The sequence below is a fragment of the Salmo salar genome, chromosome ssa04 (genome assembly GCF_905237065.1).
Source record: "Salmo salar chromosome ssa04, Ssal_v3.1, whole genome shotgun sequence".
Lineage (NCBI taxonomy): Eukaryota > Metazoa > Chordata > Actinopteri > Salmoniformes > Salmonidae > Salmo > Salmo salar.
Genome location: NC_059445.1, coordinates 8,640,258 through 8,667,317, shown reverse-complemented (window position 1 = coordinate 8,667,317; position 27,060 = coordinate 8,640,258). Strand labels below are relative to the sequence as shown.

The 27,060-nt window shown below is 43.7% G+C and overlaps 1 protein-coding gene across 1 annotated transcript; it reads left to right on the top strand.

The window, feature by feature from the left end:
* Positions 1 to 423: 423 nt before the first annotated feature.
* On the top strand, positions 424 to 25,008 carry LOC123742411 (CD209 antigen-like protein C). Its single transcript, XM_045716408.1, has 6 exons — positions 424 to 651; positions 966 to 1,056; positions 1,143 to 1,292; positions 1,388 to 1,530; positions 23,655 to 23,749; positions 24,031 to 25,008. The coding sequence occupies exons 1-6, from the start codon at positions 634 to 636 to the stop codon at positions 24,194 to 24,196; spliced, it is 663 nt and encodes a 220-aa protein (XP_045572364.1). The 5' UTR covers positions 424 to 633; the 3' UTR covers positions 24,197 to 25,008.
* Positions 25,009 to 27,060: the final 2,052 nt, after the last annotated feature.

Below are 27,060 nucleotides of genomic sequence, written 5' to 3'. Positions count from 1 at the left end.
CCCTCCCCAAAGCCTAACTTTAGGCATTCGTGGTGGAAATTCAAAACAGACCTAAGATCAGTGTCTTGTGGCAACTTCCCCTTGCACCGCCGGTCAAAGAGTGCAAGACAATTGCCTCTCCATTTGAAGGCTGGGGGTGCTGTTAACTTTGTCAGGATAAATGTAGGGTATATGTGAATTTATCCAAAATTGGGACCCTGTGAATTCACACATACATCATATAGCACGATATTGAGTCATATCATGTAGAATGCTATCACTTCAGTTGAATCATGTTTAAAACTGATGAACACTGTGGGAAACAAACATGTTCAGATTAGAAACTAAGGCTGGTGCAAGTCACGTGGTGACCAGTTTCCCCTTCACTGTGGTTGAAAGTTTAAAAAATAGTATCACTACAGTAAATAACACAGATGCAGGACAGTGCAGGGAGAAGACACAGCTACATACATCATTTAGAGCTGAGGTTTGAATTTGAAGTTACTGTATTTGAGCACAAGTGTGTTAAGATGTCAGAGGGAGTCCATTAAATCCCAAATGAATTTCAAGACGATGAGCCTGATGCAATAAAGAACAAAGACATTGATGACCAATTATATGCCAAAGTAAGAGCCTTCAAGCCCAGCCCAAGAGATGGAGTTGTTGCTTCAGGTAAGATTGCACACACACACACACACACACACACACACACACACACACACACACACACACACACACACACACACACACACACACACACACACACACACACACACACACACACATACACATTTATACACACACACACACACACACACATACACACACATACACACACACACACCCACAAATTACACACATTAAACAGGTGAGATTACCCTGTATTACTATAGCTTTATTTGTCCCAATCCTGGATGAAACAGTAAAACACATTATCAAAGATGACTTTACTTATTTTAATAATTTGTGATTTGGTGCATTTTCAGTGGTGGAAGAGACCCTCTGGAATTGCTGCAGTGTATCTGGGGCTGCTGTGTGTTCTCCTATTGGCTGGGATCATAGGCCTGGCTCTCTACTGTAAGTTTAGTATGTTGTCACTGAGACTTATGTAGCCTACTTAATCATCCTTAATCAAATTTTTGATTAACTCTTCCTTTTTACAGATGGAGTCATTTGTCATGACGACTCAACAGAGAGAGACCAGCTACAGACCAGTTACAACAACCTGATCAAAGGGAAATACCAGCTACAGACCAGTTACAACAACCTGACTGAAGAGAGAAACCAGCTACAGACCAGGGTTAGGTTCTATGGTGAGTGGAGTTCATTCATTTAATTTAGTACATAGAAGATATGTAGTATCTTTGTAGACTTTTGAATGCCTGCTGTTCTGTTGTGTTTATCTCAGAGAAACCCTGTCTGGATGGATGGTGGAAGTTTGGAACCAGCTGCTATTATCTATCTTCCACGATGAACACAGCTGAGGCCGGTCAGAAGGAGTGCAGAAGAATGGAAGGAGAGTTGGTTGTTTTAAACAGCAGAGAAGAACAGGTAATAGATAATACATTATTAATACTACAATACAACTGTTTCTTTATTATCATCTACTTCTCTGATTAGTATTCAACATGTATAACCAACTGCATCGCCAATGTTCATATCACCGTCAATTTATAAAATACATTTCCTGTGAGAAAGGAAAGTTTGAATGAGATTATATAAACTCAGCAAGAAAGGAAACGTCCTCTCACTGTCAACTGCATTTATTTTCAGCAAACTTAACATGTGTAAATATTTGTATGAACATAACAAAATTCAACAACTGAGACATAAACTGAACAAGTTCCACAGACATGTGAATAACAGAAATGGAATAATGTGTCCCTGAACAAAGGGGGGGGGGTCAAAATCAAAAGTAACAGTCAGTATCTGGTGTGGCCACCAGCTGCATTAACTTATTTGGGGTAGGGGGCAGTATTTTCACGTCCGGATGAAAAGCGTGTCCAGAGTAAACTGCATGCTACTCAGGCACAGAAGCTAGGATATGCATATTATTAGTAGATTTGGATAGAAAACACTCTGAAGTTTCTAAAACTGTTTGAATGATGTCTGTGAGTATAACATAACTCATATGGCAGGCAAAAACCTGAGACAAATTCAACCAGGAAGTGGGAAATCTGAGGTTTGTAGTTTTTCAAGTGATTGCCTATCCAATATACAGTGTCTCTGTGGTCATATTGCGCTTCCTACGGCTTCCACTAGATGCCAACAGTCTTTAGAATGTTGTTTCATGCTTCTACTGTAAATGAGGAGAGAATAAGAGCTGTTTGAACCAGGTGGCTGGCAAAATGCCATGAGCTCAGTCACGCGCGCAGCCGTGAGAGAGAGCTGAGTTCCTTTTCATTTCTAAAGATAAAGGAATTGTCCGGTTGGAATATTATTGAAGATTTATGATAAAAACATCCTTGATTCTATACATCGTTTGACATGTTTCTACAAACTGAAATGCAACTTTTTTGACTTTTCGTCTGGACTTAGTTCATGCGCCTTTTGCATTTGGAATAGTGAATTGGACGCGCGAACAAAAAGGAGGTATTTGGACATAAATATGGACTTTATCGAAACAAAACAAACATTTATTGTGGAACTGGGATTCCTGGGAGTGCATTCCGATGAAGATCATCAAAGGTAAGTGAATATTTATAATGCTATTTCTGACTTTTGTTGACTCCACAACATGGCGGGTATCTGTATGGCTTGTTTTGGTGGCTGAGCGCTGTACTCAGATTATCGCATGGTGTGCTTTCACCGTATATCTTTTTTAAAATCTGACATAGAGGTTGCATTAAGGAGAATTGTATCTATAATCCTATGCATAACACTTGTATCTTTCATCAAAGGTTATGATGAGTGTTTCTGTAAATTGATGTGGCTCTCTGCAAAATCACCGGATGTTTTTTAGAGGCAACACATAACGCACCAATGTAAACTGAGATTTTTGGATGTAAATATGAACTTTATCGAACAAGACATACATGTATTGTGTAACGTGAAGTCCTATGAGTGCCATCTGATGAAGATCATCAAAGGTTAGTGATTCATTTTATCTCTATTTCTGCTTTTTATGACTCCTCTCTTTGGCAGGAAAATGGCAGTTTTTTTGTGACTAGGTGCTGACTTAACATAATCATATGGTATTCTTTCGCCGTAAAGCCTTTTTGAAATCAGACACTGTGGCTGGATTAAAAATAAGTTTATCTTTAAAATGGTGTATAATACTTATATGTTTGAGGAATTTTAATTATGAGATTTTTGTTGTTTTGAATTTGGCGCCCTGTATTTTCACTGGCTGGTGTCCCACTGGCTGGCTGGCGTCCCACATTTCACTCGCTAGCGTCCCACATACACCAGAGTGGTTTTAAGTTCTGCAGTTCATCTCCTTCTCGTGGACTGCACCAGATTTGCCAGTTCTTGCTGTGAGATGTTACCCCACTCTTCCACCAAGGCACCTGCAAGTTCCCGGACATTTCTGGGGGGAATGGCCCTAGCCCTCACCCTCCAATCCAACAGGTCACAGACGTGCTCAATGGGATTGAGATCCGGGCTCTTTGCTGGCCATGGCAGAACACTGACATTCCTGTATTGCAGGAAATCAGGCACAGAATGAGCAGTATGGCTGGTGGCACTTTCATGTTGGAGGGTCATGTCAGGATGAGCCTGCAGGAAGGGTACCACATGAGGGAGGAGGATGTCTTCCCTGTAACGCACAGCGTTGAGATTGCCTGCAATGAAAATCAAGCTCAATCCGATGATGCTGTGACACATCGCCCCAGACCGTGACGGACCCTCCACCTCCAAATTGATCCCGCACCAGAGTACAGGCCTCGGTGTAATGCTCATTTCTTCGACGATAAGCGCAAATCCGACCATCACCTGTCACGTCCTGACCAGTATAAGGGTTATTTGTTATTGTAGTTTGGTCAGGACGTGGCAGAGGGTATTTGTTTTATGTGGTTCGGAGTGATGTTTTTGTAGAAGGGTATTTGATTTATGTATTCCGGGGTTTTTGGGCACAGTTCTATGTTTTATGTATTTCTATGTTCAGTCTAGTTAGTTGTATTTCTATGTTTAGGTTAATGGGGGGGTTGGACTCTCAATTGGAGGCAGGTGCTCTCTCGTTGCCTCTGATTGAGAGTCCTATATATGGGTAGTTGTTTGGTTTAGTGTTTGTGGGAGGTTGTTTCTTGTTTTGCTGAGTGTGCCTGGCAAGACTGTTTCGTTGTTCGTGAGTTCGTTTTGTTTTGTTGTTTTTTTGTTGTTGGTATTCTTGTTATTTAAATAAATATACAAGATGAGCATCCACATTCCTGCTGCGTTTTGGTCCTCCATTCCAGACGACAACCGTGACAGAATCTCCCACCACAAATGGACCAAGCAGCGTAGGAAGGAGCAACAGCTGGACTTTGAGGAGCAAAGGGAATTTGAGTTGGACTATGGTGAGAAATGGACCTGGGAGGAGATCTTGGGGGGAAAAGGCTCCTACACTTGGGAGGAGATCCAGGCGGGAAAGGATCGCCTTCCATGGGGACAGGTGGAAAGAGAGAGGGAGGAATGGCGAAAGGCTGGTAAGTACCGGGAATGCTACCGAGGAACACGACTGGCGTTGAAGCACAAGAGGCACCCCCAATATTTTTTTTTTTGGGGGGGGGGCACACGGGTAGTTTGGCTGGGCCAAGGGTGAGCCATACGCCAGCTACCCGTGTTTATATGGAGGAACGTATGGAGTGGAGGGCGCCGTGTTTTGCTGAAGTGCGCACAATCTCGCCCATACGCACGCACAGTCCAGTGTGAGTTATTCCAGCCCCTCACCGATGCCGTGCTAGAGTGGGCATCCAGCCTGGTAGGAGGATGCCTGCGCTGCGCGTCTTGTTGCCGGTACGCCTCCTAGGACCAGGCTATCCTACTCCCGCTCTACGCACGGCAACCATCAGGCCCCTGCACAGCCCAGTTCGCCCTGTACTAGCACCCCGCTCGTACAGGGCTACTAGCTCCATCCAGCCAGGACGGGTTGTGCAGGAGGTGAGATCAAGACCGCCTGTGCGCCTCCATGGCCGGTGTTTCCAGTTCCTGTCTCTCGTGTGGACCCGGAAGTGCGAAACCCCAGTCTGGCACGTCCAGTACCAGCACCACGCACCAGGCTTCCAGTGCGTCAGATCAGTCTGACTCGTCCTGTTCCCGCTCCCCGCACTAGCCCTGAGGTGCGTGTCCCCTGTCTGGCACGTCCAGTACCAGCACCACGCACCAGGCTTCTAGTGGGTCAACCCAGTCGGACTCGGCCTGTTCCTGCTCCCCGCACTAGCCCTGAGGTGCGTGTCCCCAGTCTGGCACGTCCAGTACCAGCACCACGCACCAGGCTTCCAGTGCATCAACCTAGTCCGACTCGGCCTGTTCCCACTCCCCGCACTAGCCCTGAGGTGCGTGTCCCCAGGCTGATACCTCCAGTACCAGCACCACGCATCAGGCTTCCAGTGCGTCAGCCCAGACTCGAGAGTCCGTCAACAGTGTGCAGTCAGGAGTCGCCAGAGCTGCCCGCCAGTCAAGAGTCGCCAGAGCTGCCCGCCAGTCAAGAGTCGCCAGAGCTGCCCGCCAGTCAAGAGTCGCCAGAGCTGCCCGCCAGTCAGGAGTCGCCAGAGCTGCCCGCCAGTCAAGAGTCGCCAGAGCTGCCCGCCAGTCAGGAGTCGCCGGAGCTGCCCGCCAGTCAGGAGTCGCCGGAGCCGCCCGCCAGTCAGGAGCCTCCGGAGCCGCCACCTGCCCGGAGATGCCGGAGCGGCCCATCTGCCCGGATCAGCCGGAGCGCCGCGTCTGCCCGGATCAGCCGGAGCGGCCCGTCGCGCCGGATCTGCCGGAGCGGCCCGCCGCGCCGGATCTGTCGGAGGGGCCCGTCTGCCCGGAGCTGCCAGAGGGGCCCGTCTGCCCGGAGCTGCCAGAGGGGCCCGTCTGCCCGGAGCTGCCAGAGGGGCCCGTCTGCCCGGAGCTGCCAGAGGGGACCGTCTGCCCGGAGCTGCCAGAGGGGACCGTCTGCCCGGAGCTGCCAGAGTGGCCCGTCTGCCCGGAGCTGCCAGAGTGGCCCGTCTACCCGGAACCAAGGGGGTCTGCTTGTGACCCGGAACCGAGGGGGTCTGCCTGTGACCCGGAACCGAGGGGGTCTGCCTGTGACCCGGAACCGAGGGGGTCTGCCTATGACCCGGAACCGAGGGAGTCTGCATATGACCCGGAACCAAAGGAGTCTAGCAGCAACCCGGAACTGAGTAAGTCTATTAACCTCTATGGGCTATGTGGGACGCAAGTGTCCCACCCCTGGTACACCCAATCAACAACAGGTGAAATATCAAGAGTGCCAAATTTGAAAACAATTAAATGTCATAATTCAAATTTCTCAAACATACAGCTATCTTACACCCTTTGAAAGATAAACATCTCCTTAATCTAACCACGTTGTCCGATTTCAAAAAGGCTTTACGGCGAAAGCATAAAGTTAGATTATGTTAGGAGAGTACATGACAATAGCTGTGTGTAATGTTTTGTGAATTCAAAGACAGGCGTCACCAAAAGCAGAAAACCAGCTAAAATGATTCACTAACCTTTGACAATCTCCATCAGATGACACTCCTAGGACATTATGTTAGACAATGCATGCATTTTTTGTTCTATCAAGTTCATATTTATATCCAAAAACAGCGTTTTACTATGGCGTTGATGTTGAGGAAATCGTTTCCCTCCAATAACCGCCAGTCAAGCAGCACAACAAATTAAATAATTACTATTCGAAAACATTGGTAAAATATTATATTGTCATTCAAAGAATTATAGATTTACATCTCTTGAACGCAACCGGATTGCCAGATTTAAAAATAACCTTACTGGGAAATCACACTTTGCAATAATCTGAGCACTGCGCCCAGAAAAATACGCTTTGCGATACAGACTAACCGCCATGTTGGAGAGATCTAAAATCGAAAATACTATGTAAATAATCCATTACCTTTGATTCTCTTCATCAGATGTCACTTCCAGGTATCACAGGTCCATAACGAATGTAGTTTTGTTCAAAAAAGCTCATCATTTATGTCCAAAAATCTCCGTGTTGTTAGCACATGATCTATGCCAGCCGGACTTCTCGTCACGAACGAGGGGGAAAAAAATATTTACGTTCGTTCAAACATGTCAAACGTTGTATAGCATAAATCATTAGTGCCTTTTTAACCAGAACATGAATAATATTCAAGGCGGACGTTTGCATTCTCTTTTAAAACGTTTTGGAACGAGAGTACCCAACATGAACTCGCGCGCCAGATTCTAATCGGCCACCACCGTTCCAAGGCTCTTGTTCGTTCAGTTCTCACAGTATAAGACTCAAAAGACTTTCTAAAGACTGGTGACATCTAGTGGAAGCCATAGGAAGTGCTCAACAATTAATAAGCCCCTGTGTGTTTCAATGGCATAGGCTTAAAGGTAATTCAACACATCAGGTATCCACTTCCTGTCAGAATTTGTCTCAGGGTTTTGACTGCCATATGAGTTCTGTTATACTTACAGACACCATTCAAACAGTTTTAGAAAATTCAGAGTGTTTTCTATCCAAACCTGAACAATAATATGCATATTCTAGCTTCTGAGTTGGTGTAGGAGGCAGTTAAAAATGGGCACATATTTTTTTCAAAATTCTCAATACTGCCCCCTAGCCCCAAGAGCTTTTAATGATCTAGAACTAAAATTAAGTAACTGTGTTTCAAATGAGTATGCCGACAGTGTGGAATGGAAGAGGTCTGCCTACGATCCGGAACGAGGGGAGTCTGCCTACGGCCCGAAACGGATTAGGTCTGTCTGCATTCTGGAGGACAGTAGGCCGGAACCTGAACCACCACCTGTATAGGTGGGTTGGGGAGTGGGGGTGTAGCACAAGTGCCGTCGGTGACGGCAGCCACCCTCCCTTCCCTCCCTTTAGTTTAGGGGGATTTCTTTTTTTTTTGTGGTTTTGGTTTTTGTTTATTTATGAGGTGCATCCAGGGTCTGCACCTTTAGGGGGGGGTACTGTCACGTCCTGACCAGTATAACCTCTATGGGCTAGGCGGGACGAATTCGTCCCACCTACGTAACAGCCACTTGAAGCCTGTGGCGCGATTTTCAAAACCTTAAAAATCCTATTACTTCAATTTCTCAAACATAAGACTATTTTACAGCTATTTAAAGACAAGACTCTCGTTAATCTAACCACACTGTCCGATTTCAAAAAGGCTTTACAACGAAAGCAAAACATTAGATTATGTCAGCAGAGTACCAAGCCAGAAATAATCAGACACCCATTTTTCAAGCTAGCATATAATGTCACCAAAACCCAGAAGACAGCTAAATGCAGCACTCACCTTTGATGATCTTCATCAGATGACAACCCTAGGACATTATGTTATACAATACATGCATGTTTTGTTCAATCAAGTTCATATTTATATCAAAAACCAGCTTTTTACATTAGCATGTGACGTTCAGAACTAGCATACCCCCCGCAAACTTCCGGGGAATTCGCTAACATTTTACTAAATTACTCACGATAAACGTTCACAAAAAGCATAACAATTATTTTAAGAATTATAGATACAGACCTCCTCTATGCACTCGATATGTCCGATTTTAAAATAGCTTTTTGGTGAAAGCACATTTTGCAATATTCTAAGTACATAGCCCAGGCATCACGGGCTAGCTATTTAGACACCCGGCAAGTTTAGCACTCACCATAATCATATTTACTATTATAAAAGTTTGATTACCTTTTGTTGTCTTCGTCAGAATGCACTCCCAGGACTGCTACTTCAATAACAAATGTTGGTTTGGTCCAAAATAATCCATCGTTATATCCGAATAGCGGCGTTTTGTTCGTGCATTCCAGACACTATCCGAAATGGTAAAGAAGGGTCGTGCGCATGGCGCAATTCGTGACAAAAAAATTCTAAATATTCCATTACCGTACTTCGAAGCATGTCAACCGCTGTTTAAAATCAATTTTTACGCCATTTTTCTCGTGAAAAGCGATAATATTCCGACAGGGAATCTCCTTTTCGGCAAACAGAGGAAAAAATCACAAAGGCGGGGGCGGTCGGGTCACGCGCCTAAGCCCAGAGTCCCTTGATCGGCCACTTGAGAAAGGCGATAATGTGTTTCAGCCTGGGGCTGGGATGACGACATTCTGTTTTTTCCCGGGCTCTGAGCGCCGATGGACGACGTAGGAAGTGTCACGTTAGAGCAGAGATCCTTAGTAAAAGATAGAGATGGAAAAGAAGTTCAAGAAATGGTCAGACAGGCCACTTCCTGTAAAGGAATCTCTCAGGTTTTGACCTGCCATTTGAGTTCTGTTATACTCACAGACACCATTCAAACAGTTTTAGAAACTTTAGGGTGTTTTCTATCCAAAGCCAATAATTATGCATATTATATATAATTATGCAATTATATGCATATTCTAGTTACTGGGTAGGTGTGGTAACCAGATTAAATCGGGTATGTTTTTTATCCAGCCGTGTCAATACTGCCCCCTAGCCCTAACAGGATAAGGGTTATTTGTTATTGTAGTTTGGTCAGGACGTGGCAGAGGGTATTTGTTTCATGTGGTTCGGGGTGATGTTTTTGTTTTTGTAGAAGGGTATTTCATTTATGTATTCCGGGGTTTTTGGGCACTGTTCTATGATTATGCATTTCTATGTTTAGGTTAATGGAGGGTTGGACTCTCAATTGGAGGCAGGTGCTCTCTCGTTGCCTCTGATTGAGAGTCCTATATCAAATCAAATTTTCAAATCAAATCAAATCAAATTTATTTATATAGCCCTTCGTACATCAGCTGATATTCTCAAAGTGCTGTACAGAAACCCAGCCTAAAACCCCAAACAGCAAGCAAAGCATGTGAAAGAAGCACGGTGGCTAGGAAAAACTCCCTAGGAAAAACTCCCTAGAAAGGCCAAAAACCTAGGAAGAAACCTAGAGAGGAACCAGGCTATGAGGGGTGGCCAGTCCTCTTCTGGCTGTGCAGGGTGGATATTATAACAGAACATGGTCAAAATGTTAAAATGTTAAAATGTTCATAAATGACCAGCATGGTCAAATAATAATAATCATAGTAGTTGTCGAGGGTGCAACAAGCACGTCCGGTGAACAGGTCAGGGTTCCATAGCCGCAGGCAGAACAGTTGAAACTGGAGCAGCAGCACGGCCAGGTGGACTGGGGACAGCAAGGAGTCATCATACCAGGTAGTCCTGAGGCATGGTCCTAGGGCTCAGGTCCTCCGAGAGAAAGACAGAAAGAGAGAAAGAGAGAATTAGAGAGAGCATATTTAAATACACACAGGACACCGAAATACTCCAGATGTAACAGACTGACCCTAGCCCCCCGACACATAAACTACTGCAGCATAAATACTGGAGGCTGAGACAGGAGGGATCAGGAGACACTGTGGCCCCATCCGATGATACCCCCGGACAGGGCCAAACAGGCAGGATATAACCCCACCCACTTTGCCAAAGCACAGCCCCCACACCACTAGAGGGATGTCTCCAGCCACCAACTTACCGTCCTAAGACAAGGCCGAGTATAGCCCACAACGATCTCCGCCATGGCACAACCCAAGGGGGGGCGCCAACCCAGACAGGAAGACCACGTCAGTGACTCAACCCACTCAAGTGACGCACCCCTCCCATGGACGGCATGGAAGAACACCTGTAGGCCAGTGACTCAGCCCCTGTAAAAGGGTTAGAGGCAGAGAATCCCAGTGGAAAGAGGGGAACCGGCAAGGCAGAGACAGCAAGGGCGGTTCGTTGCTCCAGCCTTTCCGTTCACCTTCACACTCCTGGGCCAGACTATACTTAATCATAGGACCTACTGAAGAGATAAGTCTTCAGTAAAGACTTAAAGGTTGAGACTGAGTCTGCGTCTCTCACATTGGTAGGCAGACCATTCCATAAGAATGGAGCTCTATAGGAGAAAGCCCTACCTCCAGCCGTTTGCTTAGAAATTCTAGGGACAATTAGGAGGCCTGCGTCTTGTGACCGTAGCGTACGTGTAGGTATGTACGGCAGGACCAAATCGGAAAAGATAGGTAGGAGCAAGCCCATGTAATGCTTTGTAGGTTAGCAGTAAAACCTTGAAATCAGCCCTTGCCTTAACAGGAAGCCAGTGTAGGGAGGCTAGCACTGGAGTAATATGATCAAATCTTTTGGTTCTAGTCAGGATTCTAGCAGCCGTATTTAGCACTAACTGAAGTTTATTTAGTGCTTTATCCGGGTAGCCGGAGAGTAGAGCATTGCAGTAGTCCAGCCTAGAAGTAACAAAAGCATGGATAAATTTTTCTGCGTCATTTTTGGACAGAAAATTTCTGATTTTTGCAATGTTACGTAGATGGAAAAAAGCTGTCCTTGAAACAGTCTTGATATGTTCTTCAAAAGAGAGATCAGGGTCCAGAGTAACGCCGAGGTCCTTCACAGTTTTATTTGAGACGACTGTACAACCATCCAGATTAATTGTCAGATTCAACAGAAGATCTCTTTGTTTCTTGGGACCTAGAACAAGCATCTCTGTTTTGTCCGAGTTTAAAAGTAGAAAGTTTGCAGCCATCCACTTCTTTATGTCTGAAACACAGGCTTCTAGCGAGGGCAATTTTGGGGCTTCACCATGTTTCATTGAAATGTACAGCTGTGTGTCGTCCGCATAGCAGTGAAATTTAACATTATGTTTTCGAATGACATCCCCAAGAGGTAAAATATATAGCGAAAACAATAGTGGTCCTAAAACGGAACCTTGAGGAACACCGAAATTTACAATTGATTTGTCAGAGGACAAACCATTCACAGAGACAAACTGATATCTTTCCGACAGATAAGATCTAAACCAGGCCAGAACTTGTCCATGTAGACCAATTTGGGTTTCCAATCTCTCCAAAAGAATGTGGTGATCGATGGTATCAAAAGCGGCATTAAGATCTAGGAGCACAAGGACAGATGCAGAGCCTCGGTCTGACGTCATTAAAAGGTCATTTACCACCTTCACAAGTGCAGTCTCAGTGCTATGATGGGGTCTAAAACCAGACTGAAGCGTTTCGTATACATTGTTTGTCTTCAGGAAGGCAGTGAGTTGCTGTGCAACAGCTTTTTCTAAAATTTTTGAGAGGAATGGAAGATTCGATATAGGCCGATAGTTTTTTATAATTTCTGGATCAAGATTCGGCTTTTTCAAGAGAGGCTTTATTACTGCCACTTTTAGTGAGCTTGGTACACATCCGGTGGATAGAGAGCCATTTATTATGTTCAACATAGGAGGGCCAAGCACAGGAAGCAGCTCTTTCAGTAGTTTAGTTGGAATAGGGTCCAGTATGCAGCTTGAGGGTTTGGAGGCCATGATTATTTTCATCATTGCGTCAAGAGATATAGTACTAAAACACTTTAGTATCTCCCTTGATCCTAGGTCCTGGCAGAGTTGTGCAGACTCAGGACCATGGAGCTTTGGAGGAATACCCAGATTTAACGAGGAGTCTGTAATTTGCTTTCTAATGATCATGATCTTTTCCTCAAAGAAGTTCATAAATGTATTACTGCTGAAGTGAAAGCCATCCTCCATTTGCGAAGGCTGCTTTTTAGTTAGCTTTGCGACAGTATCAAAAAGAAATTTCGGATTGTTCTTATTTTCCTCAATTAAGTTGGAAAAATAGGATGATCGAGCAGCAGTAAGGGCTCTTCGATACTGCACGGTACTGTCTTTCCAAGCTAGTCGGAAGACTTCCAGTTTGGTGTGGCGCCATATATGGGTAGTTGTTTGGTTTATAGTTTGTGGGAGATTGTTTCTTGTTTTGCTGAGTGTGCCTGACAAGACTGTTTCGTTGTTCGTGAGTTCGTTTCTTTTTTTTTTTTTTTGGTATGCTTGTTATTTAAATAAATATACAAGATGAGCATCCACATTCCTGCTGCGTTTTGGTCCTCCATTCCAGACGACAACCGTGACATTACCCCTGGTGAGACAAAACTGCGACTCGTCACTGAAGAGCACTTTTTGCCAGTCTCGTGTGGTCCAGTGACGGTGGGTTTGTTCCCATAGGCTACGTTGTTGCCGGTGATGTCTGGTTAGGACCTACCTTACAACAGGCCTACAAGCCCTCAGTCCAGCCTATTGCGGACAGTCTGAGCACTGATGGAGGGATTGTGCGTTCCTGGTGTAATTTGGGCAGTTGTACTGTACCTGTCCCACAGGTGTGATGTTTGGCTGTACCGATCCTGTGCAGGTGTTGTTACATGTGGTCTGCCACTGCGAGGACGATGACCTGTCCGTCCTGTCTCCCTGTAGCGCTGTCTTAGGTGTCTCACAGTACGGACATTGCAATGTATTGCCCTGGACACATCTGCAGGCCCCAATGCTTCCTTGTAGCATGCATCAGGCACCGTCACACAGATGAGCAGGGACCCTGGGCATCTTTCTTTTGGTGTTTTTCAGAGTCAGTAGAAATGCCTCTTTAGTGTCCTAAGTTTTCATAACTGTGACCTTAATTGCCTACCGTCTGTAAGCTGTTATTGTCTTAACGACTGTTCCACAGGTGCATGTTCATACATTTTTTATGGTTCATTGAACAAGCATGGGAAACCGTGTTTAAACCCCTCACAATGAGGATCTGTGAAGTTATTTGGATTTTCACGAATTATCTTTGAAAGACAGGGTCCTGAAAGAGGGACGTTTCTTTTTTTGCTGAGTTTATATACCTATACTATAAAATCAAATACAATTGTATTTGTCACATACACATGGAGAGCAGATGTTAATGTGAGTGTAGCGAAATGCTTGTGCTTCTAGTTCCGACCATGCAGTAATATCTAACCTAACGATTTCACAACAACTACCTTATCCACAAGTGTAAAGGAATGAATAAGAATATGTACATAAAAATATATAAATGAGTGATGGCCGAACAGCATAAGCAAGATGCAGTAGATGGTATAGAGTACAGTATATACATATGAGATGAGTAATAAAGGGTATGTAAACATTATATAAAGTGGCATTGTTTAAAGTGGCTAGTGATACATTTATTACATCAGTTTTTCCATTATTAAAGTGGCTAGAGTTGAGTTAGTATGTTGGCAGCAGCCACTCAATGTTAGTGATGGATGTTTAACAGTCTGATGGCCTTGAGATAGAAGCTGTTTTTCAGTCTCTCGGTCCCCGCTTTGATGCACCTGTACTGACCTCGCCTTCTGGATGATAGTGGGGTGAACAGGCATTGGCTCGGGTGGTTGTTGTCCTTGATGATCTTTTTGGCCTTCCTGTGACATCGGGTGGTGTCGGTGTCCTGGAGGGCAGGTAGTTTGCTGTCTGTGTGGTTGCTGTCTGTGTGGTTAGACCATTTCAGTTTGTCCGTGATGTGTACGCCAAGGAACTTAACTTTCCACCCTCTCCACTACTGTCACGTCGATGTGGATAGGGGGCTGCTCCTTCTGCTGTTTCCTGAAGTCCACGATCATCTCCTTTGTTTTGTTGACATTGAATGTGAGGTTATTTTCCTGACACCACACTCCGAGGGCCCTCACCTCCTCCCTGTAGGCCGTCTCGTCGTTGTTGGTGATCAAGCCTACCACTGTATTGTCGTCTGCAAACTTGATGATTGAGTTGGAGGCGTGCATGGCCACGCAGTCATGGGTCAACAGGGAGCACAGGAGAGGGCTGAGAACGCACCCTTGTGGGGCCCCAGTGTTGAGGATGAGAGGGGTGGAGATGTTGTTACCTACCCTCACCACCTGGGGGTGGCCCGTCAGGAAGACCAGGACCCAGTTGCACAGGGCAGGGTCGAGACCCAGGGTCTCGATCTTAATGACGAGTTTGGAGGGTACTATGGTGTTAACCTCTTGGGGCTAGGTGGGACGCTAGCGTGCCACCTGTGGTGCACTCCATCAACAGCAGGTGCATTTCAAGAGCGGCAAATTTGAATCCAAATAAATGTCAAAATTCAAATTTTTCAAAAATACAACTATGTTACACCATTTGAAAGATAAACATCTCCTTAATCTAACCACGTTTTACGATTTCAAAAAGGTTTTACGGCGAAAGCATAAATTTAGAGTATGTTAGGACAGTACATTTACAAGAGTTGTGTGTAATGTTTTGTCAAGTCAAAGACAGGGTCACCAAAACCATAAAACCAGCTAAAATGATACACTAACCTTTTACAATCTCCATCAGATGACACTCCTAGGACATTATGTTAGACAATGCATGCATTTTTAGTTCTATCAAGTTCATATTTATATACAAAAACAGCGTTTTACTATGGCATTGATGTTGAGGAAATCGTTTCCCTCCAATAACCGGCAGTCAAGTCAGCGTCACAAATTAAATAATTAAAATTAGAAAACATTGGTAAAATATTATATTGTCATTTAAAGAATTATAGATTTACATCTTTTGAACGCAATCAACTTGCCAGATTTAAAAATAACCTTACTGGGAAATCACACTTTGCAATAATCTGAGCACTGTGCCCAGAAAAATACGCGTTGCGATACAGACTAGACGTCATGTTGGGGAGATCTAAAATCGAAAATACTATGTAAATAATCCATTACCTTTGATTCTCTTCATCAGATGTCACTTCCAGGTATCACAGGTCCATAACGAATGTAGTTTTGTTCAAAAAAGCTCATCATTTATGTCCAAAAATCTCCGTCTCGTTAGCACATGATGTAAGCCAGCCGGACTCTCGTCATGAACGAGGGGAAAAAATATATTTCCGTTCGTTCAAACATGTCAAACGTTGTATAGCATAAATCATTAGGGCCTTTTTTAACCAGAACATGAATAATATTCAAGGTGGACGAATGCATAGCCTTTTATAACGTATTGGAACGAGGGTACCCAACATGAAGTAGCGCGCCAGGTGTCTAATGGGACATCACCGTTCCATGGCTCTTGTTCGGTCAGATCTCCCTCCAGAAGACTCAAAACACTTTGTAAAGGCTGGTGACATCTAGTGGAAGCAATAGGAAGTGCCAAAATATTCCTAAACCCCTGTGTTTTTCAATGGGATAGGTTTAAAATCAATACAACACATCAGGTATCCACTTCCTGTCAGAAAATGTCTCAGGGTTTTGCCTGCCAAATGAGTTCTGTTATACTCACAGACACCATTCAAACAGTTTTGGAAACTTTAGAGTGTTTTCTATCCATATATAATAAGTATATGCATATTCTAGTTACTGGGTAGGATTAGTAACCAGATTAAATCGGGTACATTTTTTTTATCCAGACGTGCAAATGCTGCCCCCTAGACCCAACAGGTTAAATGCTGAGCTGTAGTCGATGAACAGCATTCTTACATAGGTATTCTTCTTGTCCAGATGGGTTAGGGCAGTGTGATTGCGATTGCGCCGTCTGTGGACCTATTGGGGCGGTAAGCAAATTGGAGTGGGTCTAGGGTGTCAGGTAGGGTGGAGGTGATATGGTCCTTGACTAGTCTCTCAAAGCACTTCATGATGACGGAAGTGAGTGCTACGGGGTGGTAGTCATTCAGCTCAGTTACCTTAGCTTTCTTGGGAACAGGAACAATGATGGCCCTCTTGAAGCAAATAAGTAATATATTATACAACTACTATTAAACTACTACTATTATACTACTACTAATTTACTATGACTTATAATACTACTGTTATACTACTACTACTATACTACTACTACTATTACTTTACTACTAATGCTATACTACTATTACTACGCTACTTCTACTACCACTACTATACTACTCCTACTATTATACTAGTATTATACTACTACTACAACTATTATACTACTACTATATTATTACTACTCCTACTACTATAGTGCTACTATACTAGTATTACTATAATACTACTACTACTACTACTATTACTATAATACTACTGCTACTACTACTACTACTACTACTACAACTATACTACTAGTATGCTACTACTATTATACTACTATTATCATATTACTATTACTATATTACTAGCGTGGAACCCCGTATTATCGGCATATTCAACATTGTTTAAGAAATATTTTACCTTCAACTGTGTTATCCTGTGATCAAGCCATCAATATTTTGTGATTATTGGTGTCGTAAAAATGTTAGCTCACGGGTTAGCAATTAGCTTGTTTGACATTTCAGTGGAGATACTACTACTATCAGCTTTTCGATAAACGGTTTAGCAAAACAATACGGCATACGGTCCCCAGTTATTGGCCACCTTACTATTTTGTTCAATTACAAGACATATACATTACATTTTGTTCAGAAAAGAGACACCAACTTGGTCTCCGAAGTGTTTACTAGATAGTTGACTAGTTGGCTAGCCTTCAGGTTTAAAAGAAAATGAATTACCCATCGACTTTTCATTGCATAGCCCAGTGCACCCTCCTGTGGACTCTTCAAAAGGGTTCTTCACCAACATCATCTTCAGTGTTGTAACCAAATGTCTCATCATTTGTTTTACAGATTAATCTTTTGTTTTGAGAAAGTAGATAAAAGATTAATACTAAAATATAAATGAGTATGAATCATTTACGTAAAATAAAACTTTCATTTCAGTAATGTGCATTGACATACACAATGAATACACTGTTGGAGTTTGTGTTGCAGAAGAAATACACAAGATGGTTTGAATAAATATATATATTATATATAAGACATAATTTAGACGTCATTTTTTTCCTAATAAATAATTGCATATGAAAACAAACAAAACAAACAATTAAATATTGACCTGCATCCCTATAGTGTTACAGAAAGCACAATAAAACCTGCAGTGGAACCAGTGCTGTCAGAAGTCACAGCACACCCATGGCACCTTGGACTCACACTCCTGCGGGGAGATTGCAGGCAGATAACGCTCTCTGCAGCGAGCACTGCAGGTGGTGTCTTGGAAGAAGGAAGAAGCCACTGCTCCAAAACCGCCATAAAAAAGCCAGACTACGGTTTGCAACTGCACATGGGGACAAAGATCATACTTTTTGGAGAAATGTCCTCTGGTCAGATGAAACAATAATAGAACTGTTTGGCCATAGTGACCATTGTTATGTTTGGGACTTCCAAATGGACAGTGACCCCAAGCATACTTCCAAAGTTGTGGAAAAATGGCTTAACCTGTTATGGCTAGGGGGCAGTATTTTCACGGCTGGATAAAAAACGTACCCGATTTAATCTGGTTACTACTCCTGCCCAGTAACTAGAATATGCATATAATTATTGGCTTTGGATAGAAAACACTCCAAAGTTTCTAAAACTGTTTGAATGGTGTCTGTGAGTTTAACAGAACTCAAATGGCAGGTCAAAACCTGAGAGATTCCTTTACAGGAAGTGGCCTGTCTGACCATTTCTTGAACTTCTTTGCCATCTCTATCTTTTACAAAGGATCTCTGCTCTAACGTGACACTTCCTACGTCTTCCATGGGCGCTCAGAGCCCGGGAAAAACCTGAATGTCATCATCCCAGCCCCAGGCTGAAACACATTATCGCCTTTCTCAAGTGGCCGATCAAGGGACTGTGGGCTTAGGCGCGTGCCTTGGCCGCCCCCGTCTTTGTGATTTTTCCTCTGTTTGCCGAAAAGGAGATTCCCGGTCGGAATATTATCGCTTTTTTACGAGATAAATTGCAAAAAAATTCATTTTAAACAGCGGTTGACATGCTTCGAAGTACGGTATTGGAATATTTAGAATTTTTTTGTCACGAATTGCGCCATGCGCACGACCCTGATTTACCATTTCGGATAGTGTCTGGGACGCACGAACATTCGCTATTCGGATATAACAATGGATTATTTTGGACAAAACCAACATTTGTTATTGAAGTAGCAGTCCTGGGAGTGCATTCTGACGAAGACAACAAAAGGTAATCAAACTTTTATAATAGTAAATCTGATTTTGGTGAAGGCTAAACTTGCCGGGTGTCTAAATAGCTAGCCCGTGATGGCTGGGCTATATACTTAGAATATTGCAAAATGTGCTTTCACCAAAAAGCTATTTTAAAATCGGACATATCGAGTGCATAGAGGAGTTCTGTATCTATAATTCTTAAAATAATTGTTATGCTTTTTGTGAACGTTTATCGTGAGTAATTTAGTAAATTGTTAGCAAATTCCCCGGAAGTTTGCGGGGGGTATGCTAGTTCTGAACGTCACATGCTAATGTAAAAAGCTGTTTTTTGATATAAATATGAACTTGATTGAACAAAACATGCATGTATTGTATAACATAATGTCATCTGATGAAGAACATCAAAGGTTAGTGCTGCATTTAGCTGTCTTCTGGGTTTTTGTGACATTATATGCTAGCTTGAAAAATGGGTGTCTGATTATTTCTGGCTTGGTACTCTGCTGACATAATCTAATGTTTTGCTTTCACTGTAAAGCCTTTTTGAAATCGGACAGTGTGGTTAGATAAAGGAGAGTCTTGTCTTTAAAATGCTGTGAAATAGTCATATGTTTGAAAAATTGAAGTTTTTGTATTTTTGAGGAATTTGTAATTCGCGCCACGCCTATCATTGGATATATGAGCAGGTGTTCCGCTAGCGGAACGTCTAGATGTAAGAGGTTAAGGACAACAAAGTCAAGGTATTGGAGTGGCCAACCTGTTGGGGACCCCTTCCCGCTCTGATCCCGGTATTGGGATTTATTGTCAAGAGACCATGGCGGGAAATTCAAAACTGCAAGAATCTAATAATTTCAATTTCTCAAACAATCAACTATTTTTCACCATTTGAAAGATAAACATCTCCTAAATCCAACCACATTGTTCGATTTCAAAGAGGCTTTACGGTGAAAGCATAAAGTTAGGTTACGTTAGGAGAGTACATTGAAAATAGCTGTGTGTAATGTTTTGTCAATTCAAAGACAGGCGTCACCAAAAGCAGATAACCAGCTAAAATTATGCACTAACCTTTGACAATCTCCATCAGATGACACTCCTAGGACATTATGTTATACAATATATGCATTCTTTGTTCCATCAAGTTCATATTTATATCCAAAAACAGCATTTTACAGAGGCGGTGAAAATCAGATTTTTTTTCCCTCAAATGGTTCCGGTGAATCAGTGTTACAATTTACAAAATTACTATTCGAAAACATTGGTAAATTATAATATTGTCATTCAAAGAATTATAGATTAACATCTCGTAAATGCTACCGCATTGCCAGATTTCAAAATAACTTTACTGGGAAATCACACTTTGCAATAAACGGGGTACTATGCTAAGAACAATAGGCTAGGATATACAGGTTAGCACCATCTAATATCAATAATACTATTGTCAATAATCCCTTACCTTTGATTATCTCCATCAGAAGGCACTTCCAGGAATCCCAGGTCCACAACAAATGTGGTTTCTTTCGACAAAGTTCATAATTTATGTACAAATAACTCCAAGTTGTTCCATGTTGTTAGTGCTTCGGTAGGCTACTCAAAAGTAGGGCGGGGGGGGGGGAAAGTCACGACGAAAAGTAAAAAAAAAAATCTATTTACGTTCGTTCAAACATGTCAAACGTTGTTTAGCATCAATCTTTAGGGCCATTTTTAACGTGAAACATCAGTAATATTTCAACCCGACCTCTCCTGTGTCTTGAAAACCGTTTTTTAAAAATGTCTCGCCTCACATGAACTCACATGAACGCCCAGGTGCTTGCAATAATGAAGTGACGACATCCCAGGGACGTCAACTTCTCTTCCTTGTCATCCGGTCCCTGTTCATCATAGACGCTTCAAACAACTTTATAAAGATCGTTGACATCTAGTGGAAGCCGCAGGAAGTGCGAAATGAATCCTTTGTCACTGTGTGATCTATTAGAAATGACTCGAAAATAGTACAGCCACAAAATTCTCATTTCCTGGTTGTATTTTTCTCAGGTTTTTGCCTGCCATATGAGTTTTGTTATACTTATAGACACCATTCAAACAGTTTTAGAAAATTCTGAGTGTTGTCTATCCAAATCTGTTAATAATATGCATATCCTTATCAAAATTGGAGTAATCTGATGGGGGCGTTTCTACTTTGAACCATTAACTTCTTGACACCAATCAGTGTCATCTGATGAAGATTGTTAGTGCATAATTTTAGCTAGTTTTCTGCTTTTGGTGACGCCTGTCTTTGCTTTGAAAATGGTTGTATGTAATGTTTTGTCAATGTCCTGTCCAAACATTTATGCTTTCACCGTAAAGCCTTTTTGAAATCGGACAACGTGGTTAGATTAAGGAGATGTTTATCTTTCAAAGGGTGTAAGATAGTTGTATGTTTGAGAAATTTGAATTATGACATTTAATAGTTTCAAATTTGGCGCTCTGATATTTCACTGGCTGTTGATAGTGTGTACCGGGGGTGGGACGCTAGCGTCCCACGTAGCCCACAGAAGTTAAAGGGAGTGCTCCTATCCGCAGCTTGTTACCTGTAAAAAAAAGACACCTGTCCACAGAAGCAATCAATCAATTAGATTCCAAACTCTCCACCATGGCCAAGACCAAAGAGCTCTCCAAGGATGTCAGGGACAAGATTGTAGACCTACACAAGGCTGGAATGGGCTACAAGAACATCGCCAAGCAGCTTGGTGAGAAGGTGACAACATTTGGTGCGATTATTCGCAAATGGAAGAAACACAAAGAACTGTCAATATCCCTCAGCCTGGGGCTCCATGCAAGATCTCAACTCGTGGAGTTGCAATGATCATGAGAACGGTGAGGAATCAGCCCAGAACTACACGGGAGGATCTTGTCAATGATCTCAAGGCAGCTGGGACCATAGTCACCAAGAAAACAATTGGTAACACACTACGCCGTGAAGGACTGAAATCCTGCAGCTCCCGCAAGGTCCCCTTGCTCAAGAATACATATACATGCCCGTCTGAAGTTTGCCAATGAACATCTGAATGACTCAGAGGACAACTGGTGAAAGTGTTGTGGTCAGATGAGACCAAAATGGAGCTCTTTGACATCAACTCAACTCGCCGTGTTTGGAGGTGGAGGAATGCTGCCTATGACCCCAAGAACACCATCTCCACCATCAAACATGGAGGGGGAAACATTATGCTTTGGGGGTGTTTTTCTGCTAAGGAGACAGGACAACTTCACCGCATCAAAGGGACGATGGACGGGCCATGTACCGTCAAATCTTGGGTGAGAACCTCCTTCCCTCAGCCAGGGCATTGTAAATGGGTCGTGGATGGGTATTCCAGCATGACAATGACCCAAAACACACGGCCAAGGCAACAAAGGTGCGGCTCAAGAAGAAGCACATTAAGGTCCTGGAGTGGCCTAGCCAGTCTCCAGACCTTAATCCCATAGAAAATCTGTGGAGGGAGCTGAAGGTTCGAGTTGCCAAACGTCAGCCTCGAAACCTTAATGACTTGGTGAAGATTTGCAAAGAGGAGTGGGACAAAATCCCTCCTGAGATGTGTGCAAACCTGGTGGCCAACTACAAGAAACGTCTGACCTCTGTGATTGCCAACACGGGTTTTGCCACCAAGTACTAAGTCATGTTTTGCAGAGGGGTCAAATTCTTATTTCCCTCATTAAAATGCAAATCATTTTATAATATTTTTGACATGCGTTTTTCTGGATTTTTTTGTTGTTATTCTGTCTCTCACTGTTCAAATAAACCTACTATTAAAATTATAGACTGCTCATTTCTTTGTAAGTGGGCAAATGTACAAAATCAGCAGGGGATCAAATAGTTTTTTCCCCCACTGTATATTACTTTTTGAAAACTACTTTACTACTACTACTATACTACTGCTACTATTATACCACTAATATTATACTATGACTATTATGTATACTACCATTATACTGCTGCTATTATACTACTACTATTACACTACTACTATTATACTACTAATATTATACTACTACTTTTATACTGCTACTATTATACTGCTACTATTATACTATGACTATTATACTACTACTATTATAATGTGATGTAAAGTACTTAAGTAAAAATACTTGAAAGTACTACTTAAGTAGTTTTTTGAGGTATGTGTACTTTTACTTTCTACTTACCTTTCCAGCAGTGGTGTAAAATGTACCCAATTGTCAAATTAAAGATAACTTAATAGAAAAGGACTGAAGTAAAAGTGAAAGTCACCCAGTAAAATATTACTTCAGTAACAGTCTAAAAGTATTTGATTTTAAATATACTTAAGTATCATAAGTAAAAGTATAAATCATTTCAAATTCCTTATATAAAGCAAACCAGACAGCATAATTTTCTTGTTTTTTTAATTTACGGATAGCCATGGGCATGCTCCAACACTCAGACATAATTTACAAACAAAGCATGTGTTTAGTGAATCAAAGGAAGTAGGGATGGCCAGGGATGTCCTCTTGATAAGTGTGTAAATCTGCCAATTTTCTTGTCCTGCTAAGCATTCAAAATGTAACGAGTACTTTTGGGTGTCAGGGAAAATGTATGGAGTAAAAAGTATATAATTATCTTTAGGAATGTAGTGAAGTAGAAGTACTATTATACTACTACTATTATATTATACTACCACTATTATACTACTACAACTATTATTATACTACTCCTATTATGTATGTCTCTGCCGTGGAGATGAAATAATGGCCATTGTTTTTCTGCCAAAATGATTTTATAGATATTCATTAATGGATTTAAGAAGAATGTCTGGATTGGTACTTATAAAAAAGACGGAATCTGGCAGTGGGTTGACAACACACCGTTTACAACTACGTGAGTGATCGACAGTTCTGAATTACTTTTACTATCTGTTTCTCTGTTGTGTTAATGATCATTTTTACAGTCCGGGAATCTAATCCCCAGTCAGCTCTGTCTCTCTCTCTCTCTCTCTCTCTCTCTCTCTCTCTCTCTCTCTCTCTCTCTCTCTCTCTCTCTCTCTCTCTCTCTCTCTCTCTCTCTCTCTCTCGAATGGTAGAGAGGTGACGAGGTTAACAGACTGATTCTCAATGATGTTTTAGACGATTTTCAACTCTGATTCACTCTGTGGTTTATAGGTATTGGATGGAAGGGGAACCTAATAACTTGAATGACAAGGTGGCTTGTGTTGAGATCTCACAGACAGCAACAGACCCATTGAAGAGTTGGAAGGTCGGACCATGTGTTGAACAACACTGGGTCTGTGAGAAACCAACCAAATGTAATTATTGGTTATCCCCGTGATAGGCTTAAGATGCTTCTCTCTCTCTCTCTCTTTCTCTCTCTCTCTCTCTCTCTCTCTCTCTCGATGTTTACTGGTAGTGTCTAGTAGTTATCATGTTGATGGTTGGAAACAGTGCTGAATGGTTAAGTGATAATTCCACCTAGTGGTTAAAGTGAGATATCAACTCAATAAAGGTAAAATAGTGGTATTATAGACTTGCCAATGGCTCTTTTTCAATGAAACCTTCCTTTATTCTTCCTCGGATCCTCCTTCCTCTGCTCCTCAGAACACTTTGGATAATATGGTCCAAGAGGAGTGACCTTGGACCTTCTCCTCTAATAAGATTGAAAGGAGGAGAGGAAATAGGAGGAGAGGAGATAGGAGGAGAGAAATCTAGGAAAGACTAATTGAGATAGAGCCTTAGTGTCAGAGAGACATAGAGGAGGAAGAAGAAAATTAAGAGAATAATAAGAAAAAAACATTGAATTGTTTTAGATTTAGAAGATAGTATGTATTCATGCAATCTGTAAAATAATTGTATTAATACTTTTTATTAGTATGTAAGTCGCTCTGGACTTCTGCTAAATGACAAAAATTTAAATGTAATGTAATTTGCCATAGGCTTATGCTTGTTTTTTTATTTCTTTTATATCTTGATATTTTTTTTGCATATTAAATTGTTAGCATAAATTGCTTTAATCATAACAACAAAGTAAAGTAATAAAGGACCAATGTTCTTTAACCAGCTTCCTGATTGAATGTGATTGGATTGTCAAAACTGTGTCATTTGCAGTTGGACACACACAGAAAGCAGAATAGTACTGAGAGGGCACACCCGAATGAACGCATGAGCACACAAACAAGTCTGAAGTTCCCTTTTTACAACCTCTGAGAAAGATGCAAATATCGATTCATAGGTCATAATAGTTTATAATGGAGGAAACCATCTTGTTCATGAGAGTCACAACTTTCAGTAGAGTGGTTCTAATAGTTGATAGGCATTATTGTGAGAAGACCGATTTTTGGGACGTCTCATGGTCTGATAAACACCGCTCTAGCTCTGCCACGTTTCACCAGAGATGTGGAAGTGTGATATCGGCGGATTTCTTTATTATGTTAATTAGGTTTCGGCAGGGCAGGACCATTGTAGACCAAGGGTTAAGTAATAAAGGGACATTGTCCCATCAGGTCTACTAGCTTCCTGCTTGTATGTGATTGGATCATTAAAACAGTGTGACATACACACATACACACAAACACATACAAAGTTCCCCTTTTAAACTAATGAGAAAGATGCAAGAATAGATTTCCCCCACACACTTCTGAATAACAGTATATATAGAAAAAAGGCCCCTATATGGCATCAGGCCATTGGTGATGTATGTGATGAAATATGTGGCTGGCCACAGAGTACAAGCCATAACGTGACCTCTTTTTGAAGGCTGGGGTGTCAAAGCCTCAGTAATGCTATATGATCTTTTGTATTTTTTTATGTACCATCATCTTTGAAAAACAAGAGAAAGGACATAAGTATTTTTCCAGCCGAGCCGCCAGAGCCGCCCGCCTGTCCGGAGCCGCCAGAGCCGCCTGCCAGTCCGGAGCCGCCAGAGCCGCCCGCCTGTCCAGAGCCGCCAGAGCCGCCAGAGCCGCCCGCCTGTCCGGAGCCGCCAGAGCCGCCCGCCTGTCCGGAGCCGCCAGAGCCGCCCGCCTGTCCGGAGCCGCCAGAGCCGCCCGCCTGTCCGGAGCCGCCAAAGCCGCCCACCTGTCCAGAGCCGCCCGCCTGTCTGGAGCCGCCAGAGCCGCCCGCCAGTCCGGAGCCGCCAGAGCCACCCGCCAGTCCGGAGCCGCCAGAGCCGCCCGCCAGTCAGGAGCTGTCAGAGCCGCCCGGGTGGGCCTTCTTACGGCGGCAGCTCAAGTGCGGGACGTGGCCTCTGTTCCACCCTTGGCGTCGCCCTCTTAGGTGGCACACCTGGCCGCGCCGAAGGTCTGGTGGGCGACCCTGACTGTGCCAGGCCCTGGTTGCGCCTGGCTGGCGGGCGGCGATGGCTGCGCCCGCCTGTCCGGAGCCGCCAGAGCCGACCGCCTGTCCGGAGCCGCCAGAGCCGCCCGCCTGTCCGGAGCAGTCAGAGCCGCCCGCCAGTCCGGTGAGTCCTGTGCCTATGCCTAGGGCCAGGCCTCTTTCATGTCTCCCCAGCCTGGTGAGTCCTGTGCCTGTGCCCAGGTCCAGGCCTCCTTCATGTCTCCCCAGCCTGAGCCGCCCACCAGCCCGGAGCCGCCAGAGCCGCCCGCCAGACTGGTGAGTCCTGTGCCTGTGCCCAGGGCTAGGCCTTCTTCATATCTCCCCAGCCTGGTGAATCCTGGGTCAGTGCCGCCGGAGCCGCCAGGGATGTCCGCCAGCTGGGCGCAGCCAGGGACGCCCGCCAGCCGGGCGCAAGCAGGGTCGCCCGCCAGCCGGGGGCAGCCATCGCCGCCCGCCAGCCGGGCGCAGCCATCGCCACCCGCCAGCGGGGCGCAGCCATCGCCGCCCGCCAGCCAGGCGCAACCAGGGCCGCCCGCCAGCCGGGCACAGTCAGGGTCGCCCACCAGACCTTCGGCACGGCCAGGTGTGCCACCTAAGAGGGCGACGCCAAGGGTGGAACAGAGGTCACGTCCCGCACTTGAGCCGCTGCCGTAAGAAGGCCCACCCGGACCCTCCCCTTCAGTGTCAGGTTTTGCGGCCGGAGTCCACACCTTGGGGTGGGGGGTACTGTAACGCCCTGGCCATAGAGAGCGGTTTTTGTTCTTTATTTTGGTTAGGCCAGGGTGTTACATTGAGTGGGCGTTCTATGTTCCTTTTTCTATGTTTTTGTATTTGTTTGTTTTGGGCCGTGTGTGGCTCCCAATC